Source organism: Bos grunniens, chromosome 16 (genome assembly GCF_055505025.1).
Source record: "Bos grunniens cultivar Pamir isolate PY7600 chromosome 16, Bosgru_T2T1.0, whole genome shotgun sequence".
Classification (NCBI taxonomy): Eukaryota; Metazoa; Chordata; class Mammalia; order Artiodactyla; family Bovidae; genus Bos; species Bos grunniens.
Window position 1 is genome coordinate 41,679,552 of NC_141180.1, and position 19,975 is coordinate 41,699,526.

Genomic DNA, 19,975 nt, shown 5'->3' on the forward strand with positions numbered 1-19,975 from the left:
CTTTTTTGATGATCCAGCAGATGTTGGCAATTTGATCTCTGGTTCCTCTGCCTTTTCTAAATCCAGCTTGAACATCTGGAAGTTCACGGTTCATGTACTGTTGAAACCTGGCTTGGAGAATTTTGAGCATGATTTTACTAGCATGTGAGATGAGTGCAATTGTACGGTAGTTTGAGCATTCTTTGGCATTGCCCTTCTTCAGGATTGGAATGAAAACTGACCTTTTCCAGTCCTGTGGCCACTGCTGAGTTTTCCCAATTTGCTGGCATATTGAGTGCAGCACTTTCACAGCATCATCTTTTAGGATTTGGAATACCTCAACTGGAATTCCATTACCTCCACTAGCTTTGTTCATAGTGATGGTTCCTAAGTGATGCCCACTTGACTTCCCATTCCAGGATGTCTGGCTTTAGGTAAGTGATCACACCATTATGGTTATCTGGGTCATGAAGATCTTTTTTGTATATATCTTCTGTGTATTCTTGCCACCTCTTTTTAATATCTTCTGCTTCTGTTAGGTCTACCATTTCTGCCCTTTATTGTGCCCATCTTTGCATGAAATGTTCCCTTGGTATCTCTAAGTTTCTTGAAGAGATCTCTAGTCTTTCCCATTACGTTGTTTTCCTCCATTTCTTTGCCTTGATCACTGAGGAAGGCCTTACCTCTCCTTGCTATTCTTTGGAAGAGTGGCATGAAGCGAGATCTTAGTTCCCTGCCCAGGAATTGAACCTGGGTAGCCTGGATGAAAACCAGGAATCCTAGCCACCAAACCAGCAAGGGCTAGCAGCTATAAGCCATTTTTACCTATATCTTTGCCCCCAGTGAAAAATGCATTTATCACAGAGGCAGAAACTGTAAATGCAGGTAAAACATTTATTATTAGAGACACAGCACAACAAGTGGGGGAGCACATAGAAAAACAGTTTGTTTAGTTGAGATAGAGGCAAGGCAGAGACGCACATCTAGCGAAACGGTGTGGGAGTCCCCCCTGCTGAGGAGGAGCACAGTAAACAGGCTGTTAGTCATTTCTATAAGGCAGTTTTTCCAGGTCTTTGTCTTCATTAGGCCACTTATCTGGTTTCTTTTACCACACGTGACATAACCTGGGACACTCCCCTGGGGTGCACACACACTCCTCAGTCAAGATGAATCTCAAAGTGAAGGCTTCTGAGAGAAGCAAGACTCATTATAGCCTGGAATTATCCTCTGACTTATTTCGGGGAGACTTTGTGCAAATATGTAATGTCTCCCTTATCTTGTCACCCTGATTATTTAACTTATATGCAGAGTACATCATGCGAAATGCCGGGCTGGATGAGGCACAAGCTGGTATCAAGATTGCTGGGAGAAATATCAATAATCTCAGATATGCAGATGATACCACATTTATGGCAGAAAGAAGAGCCTCCTGATTAAAGAGGAGAGTGGAAAAAGCTGGCTTAAAACTCAACATTCAGAAAACTAAGATCATGGCATCGGGCCCCATCACTTCATGGAAAATAGATGGGAAAACAATGGAAACAATGACAGACTTTATTTCTTGGGGTTCAAAAATCACTGCAGATGGTAACTGAAGCCATGTATAAAAAGATGCTTGCTCCTTGGATGAAAAGCTATGACCATCCTAGAAAGCATATTAAAAAACAGAGACATTACTTTGCCAACAAAGGTCCATCTAGTCAAAGCTATGATTTTTCCTGTAGTCATGTATGGATGTGAGAGTTGAACTATAAAAAAAGCTGAGTGCCGAGGAATTGATGCTTTTGAACTGTGGTGTTGGAGAAGACTCTTGAGAGTCCCTTGGACTGCAAGGAGATCCAACCATTCAATCCTAAAGGAAATCAGTCCTGAATATTCATTGGAAGGTCTGATGCTGAAGCTGAAGCTCCAATACTTTGGCCACCTGATGCAAAGAACTGACTCATTGGAAAAGACTTTGATGCTGGAAAATTGAAGGCATGAGGAGAAGGGGACAACAGAGGATCAGACGGTTGGATGGCATTGCCGACTCGATGGACATGAGTTTGAGCAAACTCCAGGAGTTGGTGATGGACAGGGAAGCCTGGCATGCTGCAGTCCATGGGGTTGCAAAGAGTCGGACATGGCTGAGCAACTGAGGAACTGAGCTGAACTGAACTCCCTTATCTTTTTTCTCAGAAGGGTCTTTGCCTCTCTTTGTCTTTGCCATGATTATTCCCTTGAGGTGTTAACAAGAGACAAAGACTGGCTATTTACCTTGTTTCTGCAGTTATATCCATTTTCGAGAGCAAATGGGATGCTGCTGCTAAGTCACTTCAGTCGTGTCCGACTCTGTGTGACCCCATAGATGGCAGCCCATGAGGCTGCCCCATCCCTGGGATTCTCCAGGCAAGAACACTGGAGTGGGTTGCCATTTCTTTCTCCAATGCATGAAAGTGAAAAGTGAAAGTGAAGTCGCTCAGTCATGTCCGACTCTTAGCGACCCCATGGACTGCGGCCCACCAGGCTCCTCCATCCATGGGATTTTCCAGGCAAGAAGGCTGGTGTAAATTCCTCAGCTGGAGTCTACCTATCTCTTGTCTTAGGAATTGCAAAGAGAAAGCTGGCTAATTGTGAATTTCCATCCTGGAGCTCGCCTATCTCTTGACTCAGAAAATGCAAAGAGGTGGCTGGCTGACTATAAATGTCCAACCTGGATCCTGTGTCTATATCTTAACCTCAGATGGATATTAAATTACTTAAAAAAAAAAAATTCCCAGACACACACACACACATAGGCGCAGGAAGGAAGCATACCAAAGGGGTATTAGAAGTTATGCCACACTGTAAAATTACAGATATATTACAATGAGAATAAATGTAATAAAAAGAATTTAAAAATCAATGAAAAAGGAAGTGTTTTAGAGAAACATATCAGCAGCTAATGATCACCAAAACATTTCTGCTGCTATGACCCAAAACCCAGCAATGAGAAAACAGGTACCACAGATACAGTCATCCATGTAGCAAATATCCTTTTCCGTTACCTGCTTTGGAAGTAATCAGCTGCAGCACTAGAGGCCTTCTAGTTACAATGCCTGACCCTCGAGGGAGAAAGTCCCTAAGAAAAAAAGAAAAAGAAAGAACAGATTAAGGCATTTAAAGGAATTCTCATCACTGATCAAATTACAAATCAAGATCCATGATTTTCAACCTTTCAATGCAAGACCCAACTTATAAAAGAGGTATTTACAAAACAAAAAAGGAGGACTGGGTAAGGGTCCTTATACTGAATATTAACACACATGCATTATTATAATGACCTCACTGGAATATGTAATTCACTCATTTAGCTGGAATTAATTAATAAAAATTTGCCTTAGACTACTGTGTATTGTCAATTATTTTTTATTTTCAGAGAACATACATTTAGAAAAACATCTGATGTGGAAGTGGATCGTTAAACTCTTTGGTAATTAAAAAATTCATTGCTTCATCCACCTTCAAGACTAATACTCACACCATCAAATACTGCCCATTTTAAGAGGTCATAAAGGCACATTAAACTGTATCTTCCAAATACGTAAAATTTCTCCCCAATACAGTCACACAAAATATGGGATTCAGTTCAGTTCAGTTGCTCAGTCGTGTCCGACTCTTTGCAACCCCATGAACTGCAACACACCAAGCCTCCCTATCCATCACCAACTGCCAGAGTCTACCCAAACCCATGTCCATTGAGTCGGTGATGCCATCCAACCATCTCATCCTCTGTCGTCCCCTTCTCCTCCTGCCCTCAATCTTTTCCAGCATCAGGGTCTTCTCAAATGAGTCAGCTCTTTGCATCAGGTGGCCAAAGTATTGGAGTTTCACCTTCAACATCAGTCCTTTCAATGAACACCCAGGACTAATCTCCTTTAGGATGGACTAAGTAGAGATAAATGTTGGGTATGTAAGAAGTAACAGCAGAAAAAATACTGCAATTTGATTTTTTGTTGTTTTCATTCCTGATAGGAGCTTATTAAAAAGGATTTTTTTCAAATAAACATTTTCTTTAAAATGGCATGCTAATATGCACTAGATCAATAAAACTACAGCAAAGAAAGTATTTTATAATTACATCTACACTGCCACATAACTCAGTACAGATTCTGCAATTTTAAAGAGAATTCATAAACGTATCTATAACACTGATTTTAAACACACTTAGAATGCTTCACAACTTTTAGAAGAGTCATAATTTTAAAAATCACAAAATTCCATTCAAAATAAACTTAAGACCCAATGGCAATGGTTCCCAAAAAGTAGCTCCAGGACCACCAGAAAGTATTTTGACCACAGACACCCAGGATCCATCGGGAGAAGAAGCAGCATCGAGACTCTTTAACAAGCACCAGGGGACTGATGTTCACCATGGTTGGAGAACCACTGGCCTCGCAATAGGAAATGTTCCTGAACCATCTAGTGGGTAATAACAGCGTGGAATCTCTTCAAGAAAATTAGACGTACCAAGGTAACATTTCATGCAAAGATGGGCACAATAAAGGGCAGAAATGGTAGGGACCTAAAGGAAGCAGAAGATATTAAGAAAAGGTGGCAAGAATACACAGAAGAAATATACAAAAAAGATCTTCATGACCCAGATAATCACAATGGTCTGATCACTCACCTAGAGCCAGACATCCTGGAATGGGAAGTCAAGTGGGCCTTACCAAGCATCACTATGAACAAAGCTAGTGGAGGTGATGAAATTCCAGTTGAGCTATTTCAATTCATAAAAGATGATGCTGTGAAAGTGCTGCACTCAATATGCCAGCAAATTGGGAAAACTCAGCAATGGCCACAGGACTGGAAAATGTCAGTTTTCATTCCAATCCCCATGAAAGGCAATGCCAAAGAACGCTCAAACTAACGCACAATTGCACTCATCTCACATGCTTAAAGTAATGCTAAAAATTCTCCAAGCCAGGCTTCAACAGTACATGAACCGTGAACTTCCAGATGTTCAAGCTGGATTTAGAAAAGGCAGAGGAACCAGAAATCAAATTGCCAGCATCAACTGGATCATCGAAAAAGAGAGAGAGTTCCAGAAAAACATCTATTTCTGTTTTATTGACTATGCCAAAGCCTTTGACTGTGTGGATCACAACAAACTGTAGAAAATTCTTAAAGAGATGGGACTACCAGACCACCTGACCTGCCTCCTGAGAAATCTGTATGCAGGTCAGGAACCAATAGTTAGAAGTGGACATGGAACAACAGACTGGTTCCAAATAAGGAAAGAAGTACATCAAGGCTGTACATTGTCACCCTGTTTATTTAATTTATATGCAGAGTACATCATGAGAAACGCTGGGATGGATGAAGTACAAACTGGAATCAAGATTGCCAGGGGAAATATCAATAACCTCAGATATGCAGATGGCAACACCCTTATGGCAGAAAGCAAAGAAGAACTAAGGAGCCTCTTGATGAAAGTGAAAGAGGAGACTGAAAAAGTTGACTTAAAACTCAACATTCAGCAAACTAAGATCATGGCATCTGATCCCATCACTTTATGGCAAATAGATGGGGAAACAGTGGAAACAGTGACAGACTTTATTTTGAGGGGCTCCATAATCACTACAAATGGTGACTGCAGCCATGAAATTAAAAGACACTTGCTCCTTGGAAGAAAAGCTATGACCAACCTAGACAGCATATTCAAAAGCAGAGACATTACTTTGCCAACAGAGGTCCATCTAGTCAAAGCTGTGGTTTTTCCAGTAGTCATGTATGGATATGAGAGTTGAACTATAAAGAAAGCTGAGTGCTGAAGAATTGATGGTTTTGAACTGTGGTGTTGGAGATGACTCTTGAGGGTCCCTTGGACTGCAAAGAGATCAAAACAGTCCATCCTAAAGGAGATCAGTCCTGAATGTTCATTGGAAGGACTGATGCTGAGGCTGAACCTCCAATACTTTGGCCACCTGATGAGAAGAACTGACTGATTTGAAAAGACCCTGATGCTGGGAAATATTGAAGGCAGGAGGAGAAGGGGACAACAGAGGATAAGATAGCTGGATAGCATCACCGACTTGACAGACATGAGCTTGAGTAAACTCCGGGAGTGGTGATGGACAGGGAGGCCTGGCGTGCTGTAGTCGATGGGGTCGAAAAGAGTCAGACACGACTGAGTGACTGAACTGAACTGAATGGCCTGGAACTACTATCAGTTTTGTAGGAAATTTGGCAGAACACAGCCTCAACACAGATGGGATTTCAGTAAACAACAGCTTCTACAACCAGTAAAGGTCAGTGAGAAGACTGCAAAACCCAAGGCTTTAGCTCCACTGATACTTTAAAACAGGGCATTACAGGGATAAAATTGAGCAAAATTTCCTCCATTTACAACGAATTTGTTTTGCAAGCACTAGTGTAAATTCTAACAGCCTCTTAGGTAGGTTAATGAATTTACTCCTTGACTCCAAAGGCTAAGTTTCATTTGGAATGTCACTGATGTGACTAAAATAGAGAATAGTGAAATCACAGATTTGTTTTACTCTTTAAAAAAATTCTACCAGAATAAATAATATTATTTATTATCAAAAAATTCACTGAAAAACTAAGAACTCCTAGAGAGATGCTGTGGCCATGGGTCTGTACTTAGGTGTATGAAATCTAATAGGAAGAGACATGCATGCACATAGGAAACCATTTAGAAGAGACCAGATAAAATACATTAGAGTTCAGAAATGAGAGACTAACATTGTTTTAAAAACATTTCAGTCAGTTCAGTTCAGTCACTAAGTCATGTCCGAATCTCTGCGGAGTTTCAGCTTCAGCATCGTTCTTCCAATGAACATTCAGGACTGATCTCCTTTAGGATGGACTGGTTGGATCTCCTTGCAGTCCAAGGGACTCTCAAGAGTCTTCTCCAACACCACAGTTCAAAAGCATCAATTCTTCGGCGCTCAGCTTTCTTTATAGTCCAACTCTCACATCCATACATGGCTACTGGAAAAACCACAGCTTTGACTAGATGGACCTTTGTTGGCAAAGTAATGTCTCTGCTTTTGAATATGCTGTCTAGGTTGGTCGCTTACTCCTTGGAAGGAAAGTTATGACCAACTTAGACAGCATATTAAAAATCAGAGACATTATTTTGTCAACAAGGGTTCGTCTAGTCAAGGCTATGGTTTTTCCAGTAGCTATGTATGGATGTGAGAGTTGGACTATAAAGAAAGCTGAGTGCTGAAGAATTGATGCTTTTGAACTGTGGTGTTGGAGAAGACTCTTGAGAGTCCCTTGGACTGCAAGGAGATCCAACCAGTCCATCCTAAAGGTGATCATCCTGGGTGTTCATTGGAAGGACTGATATTGAAGCTGAAACTCCGACACTCTGGCCACCTGATGCGAAGAGCTGACTCATTGGAAAAGACCCTGATGCTGGGAAAGATTGAGGACAGGAGGAGAAAAGGACAACAAAGGATGAGATGGTTGGATGGCATCACTGACTCGATGGACATTGGGTTAGGGTGGACTCCGGGAGTTGGTGATGGACAGGGAGGCCTGGAGTGCTGCAGTTCATGGGTTCACAAAGAGTCAGACATGACTGAGAGACTGAAGTGAACTGAACTAGGTTGGGCATAGATTTTCTTCCAAAGAGGAAGTGTCTTTTAATTTCACAGCTGCAGTCACCATCTGCAGTGATTTTGGAGCCCCCAAAAATAAAGTCTGCCACTGTTTCCCCATCTATTTGCCATGAAGTGATAGGACCAGTTGCCATGATTTTAGTTTGCTGAATATTGAGTTTTAAGGAAACTTCTTCAGTCTCTTCTTTAACTTTCATCAAGAGGCTCTTTAGTTCTTCATCGCTTTCTGTCATAAGCGTGGTGTCACCCGCGTATCTGAGGTTATTGATATTTCTCCCCGCAATCTTAATTCTAGCTTGTGGGTCATCCAGCCTGGCATTTCATACGATGTACTCTGTGCATAAGTTAAGTAAGCAGGGTGACAATACACAGCTTTGACGTTCTCCTTTCCCTATTTGGAACCAGTCTGTTGTTCCACGTCCAGTTCTAACTGTTGCTTCTTGAGCTGCATACAGATTTCTCAGGAGGCAGGTCAGTTGGTCTGGTATGCCCATCTCTTTAAGAATTTTCTAGTTTGTTGTGATCCATACAGTCGAAGGCTTTGGCATAGTCAACAAAGCAAAAGTAGATGTTTTTCTGGAACTCTCTTGCTTTTCTGATGACCCAGCAGATGTTGACAATTTGATCTCTGGTTCCTCTGCCTTTTCTAAATCCAGCTTGAACATCTAGAAGTTCATGGTTCACGTACTGCAGAAGCCTGTCTTGGAGAATTTTGAGCATTATTTTACTAGCATGTGAGATGAGTGCAATTGTGCAGTAGTTTGAACATTCTTTGGCATTGCCCTTCTTCAGGATTGGAATGAAAACTGACGTTTTCCAGTCCTGTGGCCACTGCTGAGTTTTCCAAATTTGCTGGCATGTTGAGTGCAGCACTTTCACAGCGTCATCTTTTAGGATTTGAAATAGCTCAACTGGAATTCCATCACCTCCACTAACTTTGTTCATAGTGATGCTTCCTAAGTGATGCCCACTTGACCTCCCATTCCAGGATATCTGGCTCTAGGTAAGTGATCACACCATCGTGGTTATTTGAGTCATGAAGATCTTTTTTGTACAGTTCTTCTGTGTATTCTTCCACCTCTTCTTAACATCTTCTGCTTCTGTTAGATCCATATCATTTCTGTTCTTTATTGTGTCCATCTTTGCATGAAATGTTCCCTTTGTTTTCCGTAATTTTCTTGAAGAGATCTCTAGTCTTTCCATTCTGTTGTTTTCCTCTATTTCTTTGCACTGATCATTAAGAAAGGTTTTCTTATCTCTCCTTGCTATTCTTTGGTACTCTGTATTCAAATGGGTATATCTTTCCTTTTCTCCTTTGCCTTTAGTTCAGTTGCTCAGTCATGTCCGCTGCGACCCCATGAACCACAGCACGCCAAGCCTCCCTGTCCATCACCAACTCCCAGAGTCCACCCAAACCCATGTCCATCGAGTTGGTGATGTCGTCCAACCATCTCATCCTCTGTCGTCCCCTTCTCGTCCTGCCCCCAATCCCTCCCAACATCAGAGTCTTTTCCAATGAGTCAACTCTTCGCATCAGGTGGCCAAAGTACTGGAGTTTCAGCTTTAGCATCATTCCTTCCAAATAAATCCCAGGGCTGATCTCCTTCAGAATGGACTGGTTGGATCTCCTTGCAGTCCAAGGGACTCTCAAGAGTCTTCTCCAACACCACAGTTCAAAAGCATGAATTTTTTGGCACTCAGCTTTCTTTATAGTCCAACTCTCACATCCATACATGACCACTGGAAAAACCATAGCCTTTGCCTTTACCTTCTCTTATTTTCTCAGCTATTTGTTAGGCCTCCTCAGATACCATTTTGCCTTTTTAAAAACATCTAAGTACATATAATTAGAAACTCTTTTAATAATCTCCAGGATCTATATTATTAATAGAATATTTGCTATTTTGAATGTTTTCAATAATCACTTTAAGAAAATCAGACCTACTCTGGGCCAAGGCCTAAAAAGAGAAAGTTAATTTGAGAATCAAGATGGATAAAGGGAGAACAAAACAAAACTCCAAAGAGCTAGAGGCCATCTGTTTGAGTTATTAGGACCATGAATGAGGTTTCAGTATATATAGATGCCAAAAATAAAATACACAGGACTGAGTGATGGTGTTTAACAAGTCAATAAAGTATTTTCTTTAAGAGAAAGAGGTAGAAAGAAAGATGGAATGAAGGAGCAAAGGAGGAAGGAAAAAAGGAGGTTTAGTTACTTAATGCCTTTGTGTTGGCATCTGTTTCAACTCATGCTTGTGATCATATGTTTATACTGTAGATGTAAGAACAATCCTTTGAACATTATTAAAGCAAAAGAGAAGGTATCATACATTTTAAATAGCAAATAATTATCATATGTTTGGCTAAAAAGTAATCCAACAGATATAGCTCACACTTATCTCTACTTTTGTATTAAGTAAACAGAACTTTTCATTAAGAGTAATAAGTGGTTTCAAGTACCCACTTCGTGGCTCTAACCAATTCTACCTGCAACACATACATTCCCACCAAAAGTCAAAAGATTTGGTTACCAAATCCTGCCATTTCAAAGTCTTTTCTGACTTCACAGCAGGATTTGAGCACAAGAAAGCACCAGAGAGAAATCTCTTCTGAAGAGTAATTAATCTGGCTCCCTGAAGATTCACGTCATTCTGGTGATACAGCAGCAGGAAAACCATATGCCCAGCAGCCTCCTGCTGTTAAAGCTGAGGGGTTGAACCCTCAAATAAAACACAGAGAACCTCGCATAGAGCCCCAATTCTACCATGGAATGGGCAAAATTCTCTAAACCTCAGTTTCCTTTTCTACTAATTTGAAATAATTCTATGAAATCAAATGAAATGCAACACATGGCAAATTTTTAAAAACCAAAGCACTACAGAAAAAAAAGTAGTACTATTATTATTGTTACAATACAGCTATGGGGTGTTTTCCCTTATATTTTAGCATTCTCTCATCTACAAAAAACAGCCTTGACAATTTTTAACATTTAATGAATGAAATATGGATCTGAAGAGCCTGAGACCCCACCCGATTGGTCCCCTTGATGTTTACCAGCTGCACAGGTTTGGAAATCTCAGTTCCTTATTCCAGTCTCAATTGACAGGGAGCCAGGGCACTGATATAAGAATCATGAATAATTCCTTAGCCACTAAATACAACCATCCATTTGAATTTCAGGTGGTTGGTTCTCCTGAAAGCAGATGTAACGGAAAAATTACTTCATTGAAATAATGCAGGAAAAAATGACTGTGCCTTTACTATTACTGTGGATATAAATTATGTACCCTTTTCCTCAAAAATGGACTTTCAAGCTAAAGTGAGAAGAGTAATCTGGAGAGATGTAGTGTTACATTGACTCCCTTCTTTAGCCTGAATGCCTCACCTATGATTGGACTGTACAGATTTTTAAGGCAGGAGTAGTGCCTCCCTCTCTATGCCACATAGCAGCCACAATCCTAATGCCTTTCTTCTCTCTCAGCCCACCTCAACAAAGCACTAATCTACACAGTCTTAACAGCTGGTCTTCAGGCAATAAGTCAGTTCTCTTTCATGGTTTCCTGATTCCTGAACAAAAAGTAGAGAACAGTTTCCATGCTATGGTCAAGAACCACTTTGATAACATTTCCTATTGGCTCTTCCAGAAACTTAGTTACCAGGAAATATGATCATTGTTCAATTACAAAGTGAGTGACCCTCAGAAACCTAAAAAGAGAGCAATTGCTGTATCAGAAAAGCTAAAAGAATTCCCCCGTTAGCAAATAAATTATGAACATGCTTTTGTTCAATATAGATGTAATGAGACTAACTAAATGGTCTGTTCAATAAATAAATGTTTAACATTTGCCCTTGACTAAAGCCAAGAGGTATGACTCTTAACCTCCAAAAAGTTAATTCAAATAACTGATCCATTCAAACAATCTTAGTCTTGGAGGGAGACTGTTGATGTTCAGTCGTTCAGTCATGTCTGACTCTTTGTGACCCCATGGACTGCAGCATCCCATGCTTCCCAGGCTTTCACCATCTCCCAGAGCTTACTCAAACTCATGTACATTGAGTTGATGATGCCATCCAACCATCTCATCCTCCATTATCCCCTTTTCCCCCTGCTTTCAAGCTTTCCCAGCATCAGGGTCTTCTCTAATGAGTTGGCTCTTCCCATCACGTGGCCAAGGTATTGGAGCTTCAGCTTCAGGACTGATTTCCTTTAGGATGGACTGTTTTGATCTCCTTGCAATCCAAGGGACTCCCGAGAATCTTCTCCAACACCACAGTTCAAAAGCATCAATTCTTCAGTGCTCAGTTTTCTTTATGGTCCAACTCTCATATCCGTACATGACTACTGAAAAAACTATAGCTTTGACTGTATGAACCTTTGCTGGCAAAGTAAGGTCTCTGCTTTTTAATATCCTGTTGAAGTTGGTCATAGCTTTCCTTCCAAGGAGCAAGTGTCTTTTAATTTCATGGCTGCAGTCACCATCTGCAGTGATTTTGGAGTTCAAGAAAATAAAGTCTGTCACTGTTTCCATTGTTTCCCCATCTATTTTCCATGAAGTGATGGGACCACATGCCATGATCTTCATTTTTTGAATGTTGAGTTCTCAGCCAACTTTTTCACTCTCCTCTTACACCTTCATCAAGAGGCTCTTTAGTTCCTCTTCGCTTTCTGCCATTAGGGTGGTGACAACTGCATGTCTGAGGTTATTGATATTTCTCCCAGCAATCGTGATTCCAGTCTGTGCTTCATCCAGCTCAGCATTTCACATGGTGTATTCTGCATATAAGTTAAATAAGCAGGGTGACAATATACAGCCTTGATGCACTCCTTTCCCAATTTAGAACCAGTCCTTTGTTCCATGTACGGTTCTAACCTGTTGCTTCTTGACCTGCATACAGGTTTCTCAGGAGGCAGGTAAGGTGGTCTGGTATTCCCATCTCTCTAAGAATTTTCCACAGTTTGTTGTGATCCACACAGTCAAAGGCTTTGACATAGTAAATGAAGCAGAAATAGATGCTGAGGTGGCAGGTGGGAAATAACATGGAAATAACTACAACAAGCTCTACGGTTAAGTTCTATGATTGATAAGGTGAAGTACAAACACACCATAGAGAATAATCTATTCTTTTTGGGGTACTAGGCAGAAACTATTTCAGAAACACATGAGGTAGGAGGGACTTCACAGGAGATCAGGAGGTATAAAGACATGGGGAAGAGATCTACATAACACAGAACATCATGGAACTATAAGTATTAAAGGAAGGTCAGGATGAGGTGAGAAGTGTCTGGAGAAGACCTTAGAGGCTTCAGTTTTTTTGGGTTTTTATTCCTATGAAAACAAGAGGGAACTGAAGAGTTTTAATTGATCAAATTACAGATCAATTTCAATTTCATGATTGAAAAATGAACTATATAGTCTTCTGCTGAACAAAATTATGCTAAAAAATAACCTAACAGTGGGACACACTTCCTTAGGGTCTAGTATAATGCATTTTATTTATTTGACTTGCCATGCTTTGATTAATGTTCCAGTCCTATGTCTAGAGCAGTGTGCTTATTTTGTATGCATGCTGGATGTTTAATTTGTAAAATACTACATATTGTATCAAAGGGGAAGAAAAAAGAGCCACAGTCTTCCCAGGTGGCGCAGTGGTAAAGAAACTACCTACAATGCAGGAGGCTCAGGTTCAATCCCTGTGTCAGGAAGATTCCCTGGAGTAGGAAATGGCAACCCACTCTAGTATGCTTGCCTGGAGAATCCCATGGACAGGTGAGCCAGCCGGGCTAGAGTCCATGGGGTCACAAAGAGTCAGAAAGGGGGACTCTACAGAGAACGTTGAAAAGAGGGATGACAAAAGATAGGGAGACTAGTCATTAACCAGTCTAGGTCACTGGAGAAGAAGATGATAAAGGTTAAATCCAAGGTAGTGATAGTGAAGACAGAAGACAATAAAGAGAATAGACAATTGACAGGACTTAATGATCACTTTCATGTGGAATGAAATGATATGAAGGAGTTAAGATAAATCTCACATTTCTGGTTTGGGGACCTGATTGAAGAGTGGTGCCATTAACCAGAAGAGGAAATACAGAAAGATCTAGTTACAGCTACGATATGTTTACTGTGTACCAAGCATCACTCTCATAACATCGTCTCTTATATTGATCTTCATAACAACCCTGCTGCTGCTAAGTCACTTCAGTCGTGTCCGACTCTGTGCGACCCCATAGACAGCAGCCCACCAGGCTCTCCTGTCCTTGGGATTCTCCAGGCAAGAACACTGGAGTGGGTTGCCATTTCCTTCTCCAATGCATAAAAGTGAAAAGTGAAAGTGAAGTCGTTCAGTCGTGTCCGACCCTCAGCTACCCCATGGACTGCAGTCTTCCAGGCTCCTCCGTCCATGGGATTTTCCAGGCAAGAGTACTGGAGTGGGGTGCCATTGCCTCCTCGGCATAACAACCCTATGAGGTAGATATTATTGTTATTTTCACTTGCATAACAACCCTATGAGGCAGATATTATTGTTATTTTCACTTCACCAGGGAGGACACTGAGGCACAGAAAAGCTACATAATTTTCTCAAAGTCACAAAGCTAGTAAGGGACAGATCTAAGACTCAAACCTAGAAAGTCTAACTCTAGCATCTGTGCTCTTGAGCATTAGACTGTGCTACACTATAAATCATGTGTATAAGGAGATCATGAACTCCTTATTGCCAAATTCAGACTGAAATTGAAGAAAGTAGGGAAAACCACTAGACCATTCAGGTATGACCTAAATCAAATCCCTTTTGATTATACAGTGGAAGTGAGAAATAGATTTAAGGGACTAGATCTGATAGACAGAGTGCCTGATGAACTATGGATGGAGGTTCCTGACATTGTATAGGAGACAGGGATCAAGACCATCCTCATGGAAAAGAAATGCAAAAAAGCAAAATGGCTGTCTGGGGAGGCCTTACAAATAGCTGTGAAAAAAAAGGAAGTGAAAAGCAAAAGAGAAAAGGAAAGATATTCCCATTTGAATTGCGGAGTTCCAAAGAATAGCAAGGAGAGATAAGAAAGCCTTCCTTAATGATCAATGCAAAGAAATAGAGGAAAACAACAGAATGGGAAAGACTAGAGATCTCTTCATGAAAATTAGAGATGCCAAGGGAACATTTCATGCAAAGATGGGCTCGATAAAGGACAGAAATGGTATGGACCTAACAGAGGCAGAGGTTATTAAGAAGAGCTGGCAAGAATACACAGAAGAACTGTACAAAAAAGAGCTTCACGACCCAGGTAATCACGATGGTGTGATCACTCACCTAGAGCCAGACTTACTGGAATGTGAAGTCAGTGGGCCTTAGAAAGCATCACTACGAACAAAGCTGGTGGAGGTGATGGAATTCCAGTGGAGCTCTTTCAAATCCTGAAAGATGATGCTGTGAAAGTGCTGCACTCAATATGCCAGCAAATTTGGAGAACTCAGCAGTGGCCACAGGACTAGAAAATGTTAGTTTTCATTCCAATCCCAAAGAAAGGCAACGCCGAAGAATGCTCAAACTACTGCACAATTGCACTCATCTCACATGCTAGTAAAGTAATGCTCAAAATTCTCCAAGCCAGGCTTCAGCAATACGTGAACTGTGAACTTCCAGATGTTCAAGTTGGTTTTAGAAAAGGGAGAGGAACCAGAGATCAAATTGCCAACATCTGCTGGATCATGGAAAAAACAATAGAGTTCCAGAAAAACATCTATTTCTGTTTTATTAACTATGCCAAAGCCTTTGACTGTCTGGATCAGAATCAACTGTGGAAAATTCTGAAAGAGATGGGCATACCAGACCACCTGACCTGCCTCTTCAGAAACCTGTATGCAGGTCAGGAAGCAACAGTTAGAACTGGACATAAAACAGACTGGTTCCAAATAGGAAAAGGAGTACGTCAAGGTTGTATATTGTCACCCGGCTTATTTAACTTATGTGCAGTGTACACCATGGCTGGGCTGGAGGAAGCACAAGCTGGAATCAAGATTGCTGGGAGAAATAACAACAACCTCAGATATGCAGATGACACACCATTCTTGTGGCAAAAAGTGAAGAGGAACTAAAAAGCCTCTTGATGAAAGTGAAAGAGGAGAGTGAAAAAGTTGGCTTAAAGCTCAACATTCAGAAAACGAAGATCATGGCATCTGGTTCCATCACTTCATGGGAAATAGATGGGGAAACAGTGGAAACAGTGTCAGACTTTATTTTGGGGGGCTCCAAAATCACTGCAGATGGTGACTGCAGCCATGAAATTAAAAGACGCTTACTCCTTGGAAGGAAAGTTATGACCAACCTAGATAGCATATTCAAAAGCAGAGACACTACTTTGCCAACAAAGGTCCGTCTAGTCAAGGCTATGGTTTCCAGTGGTCATGTATGGATGTGAGAGTTGTACAGTAAAGCAAGCTGAGCATTGAAGAATTGATGCTTTTGAACTGTGGTGTTGGAGAAGACTCTTGAGAGTCCCTTGGACTGCAAGGAGGTACAATCAGTCCATCCTAAAGATCAGTCCTGGGTGTTCATTGGAAGGACTGATGCTAAAGCTGAATCTCCAATACTTTGGCCACCTCATGCGAAGAGTTCACTCATTGGAAAAGACCCTGATGCTGGGAGGGATTGGGGGCAGGAGGAGAAGGGGACGACAGAGGATGAAATGGCTGGATGGCATCACTGACTAGATGGACACGAGTTTGAGTAAACTCCGGGAGTTGGTGATGGAGACGGAGGCCTGGCGTGCTGCAATTCATTGGTCGCAAAGAGTCAGATACGACTGAGAGACTGAACTGACTGACTAACTGACTGAACTGACACTATAAAATTAATGGGAGAAAATGAGGACATGCTGATCTTTAGATACCCAGAGAGTATCTAGATTGAGACAAGTACAGTTAGAGTGAGCAACTGGAACTCAGGATATATGTCCTGTCTAGAGGAAAAATCTGTGAGTCTTCAATGGAGCAGACTTTTGAAGCCAAGAGAACAGATGAGTAGGAATAGTATGGAGAAGAGTGATTAATATGGACTCTGGAAAATACCAACACTTATTGAGCACATGAAAGAAGCAAACTAAGAGACTGAGAAGGAGTGCACAGAGCATAAGTTAAATATCGGAAGTCAAAGGTATCCCCAAAGTCATACTAGCCTTTTAAGACACATCCACTTAGATGTCTCAAAATCAGTCTCTACAATTCAATTCATTATCATCCATCCAATATGTTTCTCCTCCTTTATTCTCAATCACAATCCACATCATATTGATGATGTGTCAGCCAAACATCCATGTGATATGTGACACATGTATGTGACATCCATTAATGTCAGCCAAACCAAGTACCTGGAAATCATCCACCCACCATCTTCCTCTATCTTCATGCTCCAAATTGATCACCACGTCCTGCTAGTTCTTCCTTAATATGGCTTAAAAGCATCCTTTCTACTGTATTTCAACCACGATTTTAGGTGCCTCCAAGTCTCAAAATGACAACCACAATAATCTCCCAATTAATTTCCCAGCATCCAATTTGATCACCCTCCAATCCAATCTTAACAGGAATGTAAGTCCCATTACATCACTCCCAGACTCTAAACCATTAAATGTTTCCCCATTGTATTTAGCATGAAACCCAGACTATAAACAGAGCAGAAAAAAAGTCCTGACTCCTAGTGGAAGTTTCTATATTCACTTGGGTTCGCAGGCACCTTCCTTGGCACATTCCATGCTCCCTCACGGTTGCTCTCTCCTCATTTCTTCATCTAGCCAACTCCTATTTAATCCTCAATATTCAGCTCCACATCACCTTCTCTGAGAAGCTGTCTTTGAAATCCCCCTGTACATGGCCTCTACTTAAGCTCTCAATACACACTTGTCATACTGGTCTATTTACATGTATGCTCCTTCATCCCTATGTTCCTCCCAATGCCTCCTGCAGTGCCCAAGTATTATTTTTTAACACTTTCTAATATCTTGCTTTCAATGAGGATGCTTTCTCATTGCCCATATATTCACAACATGATAGGAAAACTTTCCCATATCTAATCCCCAAACAGGCAGACAATAGGCATTTTACATGGACAGAAAGGACAGGCAAAATAGTTTTCAATTTACCAGTAACTTCCTAAGACCATTTAAACTAATATCTTAGTTATCTTATTATGAATGTTTAAGATGTGACAGTACTCACCAAAATACAAAATATATATCATAGAGGTCAATAATACTGAATAACTGAAGACACAGAATAGAATTTGAAGGAAAAAACATTTTTAAAAATCCAAGAACCAATATACTTTTTAAAATCATTCCTTAAAGACAGAGATGTCTTTTCCAAAAAATTATACTCAAAATATAATTTTATGTGCTCCAAAATAGTCCCTGTCAGATTATCTCATGGTCCTTCAAAATGATAACCCAATTTTAGAAAAAAGGAAGGAAAAGAGAAAAGAGGGATAGAGAAAAACAGAGAGAAACAGAGATAGGTCACTGCCAAATACTGCCTACCCTCTACCCGAAGAAGCACTGAGGTCATGTATTCCACACACTGAACACAATGGCACTGTTAAAACAGCTTTGTGTTTGCGTGCCCTAATCTCGGAGCTTTGCCAGCCATTACAATGCCACTTTAATTGCTGAAGGAAGTAATTATGCCAAAATCCACACATTTAATTGGAAACTTTCCACTGCAGTTTCCTTTTTCCCTAAATTCTTGGCACACAGTAAGAATATTTGCACTTACAGATTTGTAAAAGATCACATTTTGCTGCTATCATTTACTCTATAATTTGTAGTATTCAATAAATATCACCAGCATTTTGCTCAAAAAACAGTTGCAAATCCCAATGCAGGAAACACAATGTTTTTTTTTTTTTTTTTTTTACTAACATTTAAGAAATTTCAAAACTTACCTTTTGTTCACAAAACTCAAAATTTCTAAGCAATAGTGTTAGTCACTCAGTCATGTCCGACTGCAATTCCACAGACTGTAGCCTACCAGACTCTACTGTCTATGGAGTTTTCTTGCCTCCATGGAGGCAAGAATACTGGAGTAGGCTGCCAAGCCCTCTGCCAGGGGAAGCAATATGTTTTCATTAAATATAGTTAACCAATAATTAATGGTTCCCATTGCAATATTCAAAATCCAAAAGTTTCTGAGTCAGAGATCTATAAACTGAATGAAGAAGTCAGTTCTCAGTTCAAAATACCATGTGTTCTCCCCACTAGGAAATGCTCTCAAGAACTTAATGCTTTCATATTTAATCCATTTTATTTGCTTATTCACAAAGTCAGTTTGTTCAAGAATTTAAGGCACCAGATTAATGAGTCTTAGCATCAAGCAAAGGCACTTAGCTGTCACTCTATTTTAAATCAGATTATACCTTACCCTCGGTAGCTGCCGTGCAAGTGGATGACAAAGGAACAACTAAACAGACTATTAGTTGCCTGCCCAATATCCATTTTCCCATTATTTCTTATTAACAGAATCCCAATTTTGTTGCAAATGGCAATGTGCCCAACTTAAATAGGTAAATAAATAAGCCTACACTTCCCAGCCTCCCTGACAAATGAGGTGTCAACACAATTAAATTTTAGTCAGATGTAATTAGAGGCTGTTGAGAGACATCACAGACAGTTCCTTTAAAGGATCTAATTCAGCAGTTGTGTAGCTTTTGCCCTTCCCTCTTCCTTCTTCTCCCTGTCAGTTATACATGATAGCAAAGCTCCTGCAACCATCTCACAGCACAAGGCAACCTTGAAGATGAAAGCTATGCACTAAGAATGGCAGAGCAAAAAAAGACAAAAGTTCAAGAACAGTGGTGTTATTATGAGTCACTGAACCAGCCTTGTGCTGCCTAACAAAGAGAATGACAAACAAAAAGAAAGACACCAAACCTAGAGCCTATTATACAGAGTAAAGTAAGTCAGAAAGAGAAACATAAGTATCATATACTAACACACACACACACACATATATATGAAATCTAGAAAGATGGTACCGAAGAATTTATTTGCAGGGCACCATTGGAGACACAGACATAGAGAATACACTTATGGGCACGGGTAGAGGGGAGGCGAGGGTAAGATGTATGGAGAGAGTAATATGGAAACTTACATTACCATATGTAAAATAGATAGCCAATAGGAATTGGCTGTATGTTTCAGGGAACTCAAACAGGGGCTGTGTATCAACCTAGAGGGCTGGGATGGGGAAGGGAGATGGGAGGTAGATTCAAGAGGGAGGGGATATATGTATACCTATGACTGATTCATGTTGAGGTTTGTTTGACAGAAAGCAACAAAATTCTGTAAAGCAATTATTTTTCAATTAAAAAATATATAAACTTTTTAAAAAAGAGAG

At 40.5% G+C, this 19,975-nt stretch overlaps 1 protein-coding gene across 22 annotated transcripts in view; it reads right to left on the minus strand.

Annotated features, from left to right (window-relative positions):
• Positions 1 to 19,975, minus strand: part of DNM3 (dynamin 3) — a 658,236-nt gene that overhangs the window by 532,894 nt on the left and 105,367 nt on the right. For all 22 annotated transcript variants that reach the window (XR_015143475.1, XR_015143474.1, XR_015143472.1 and 19 more), the window contains exon 2: positions 3,006 to 3,079. Coding sequence is in view for 17 of the 22 variants with exons in the window: in XM_086344642.1 (XP_086200768.1) it covers positions 3,006 to 3,079 (74 nt within the window). In the remaining 5 variants the exon portion in view is untranslated. The remainder of the gene's footprint in view (positions 1 to 3,005; positions 3,080 to 19,975) is intronic.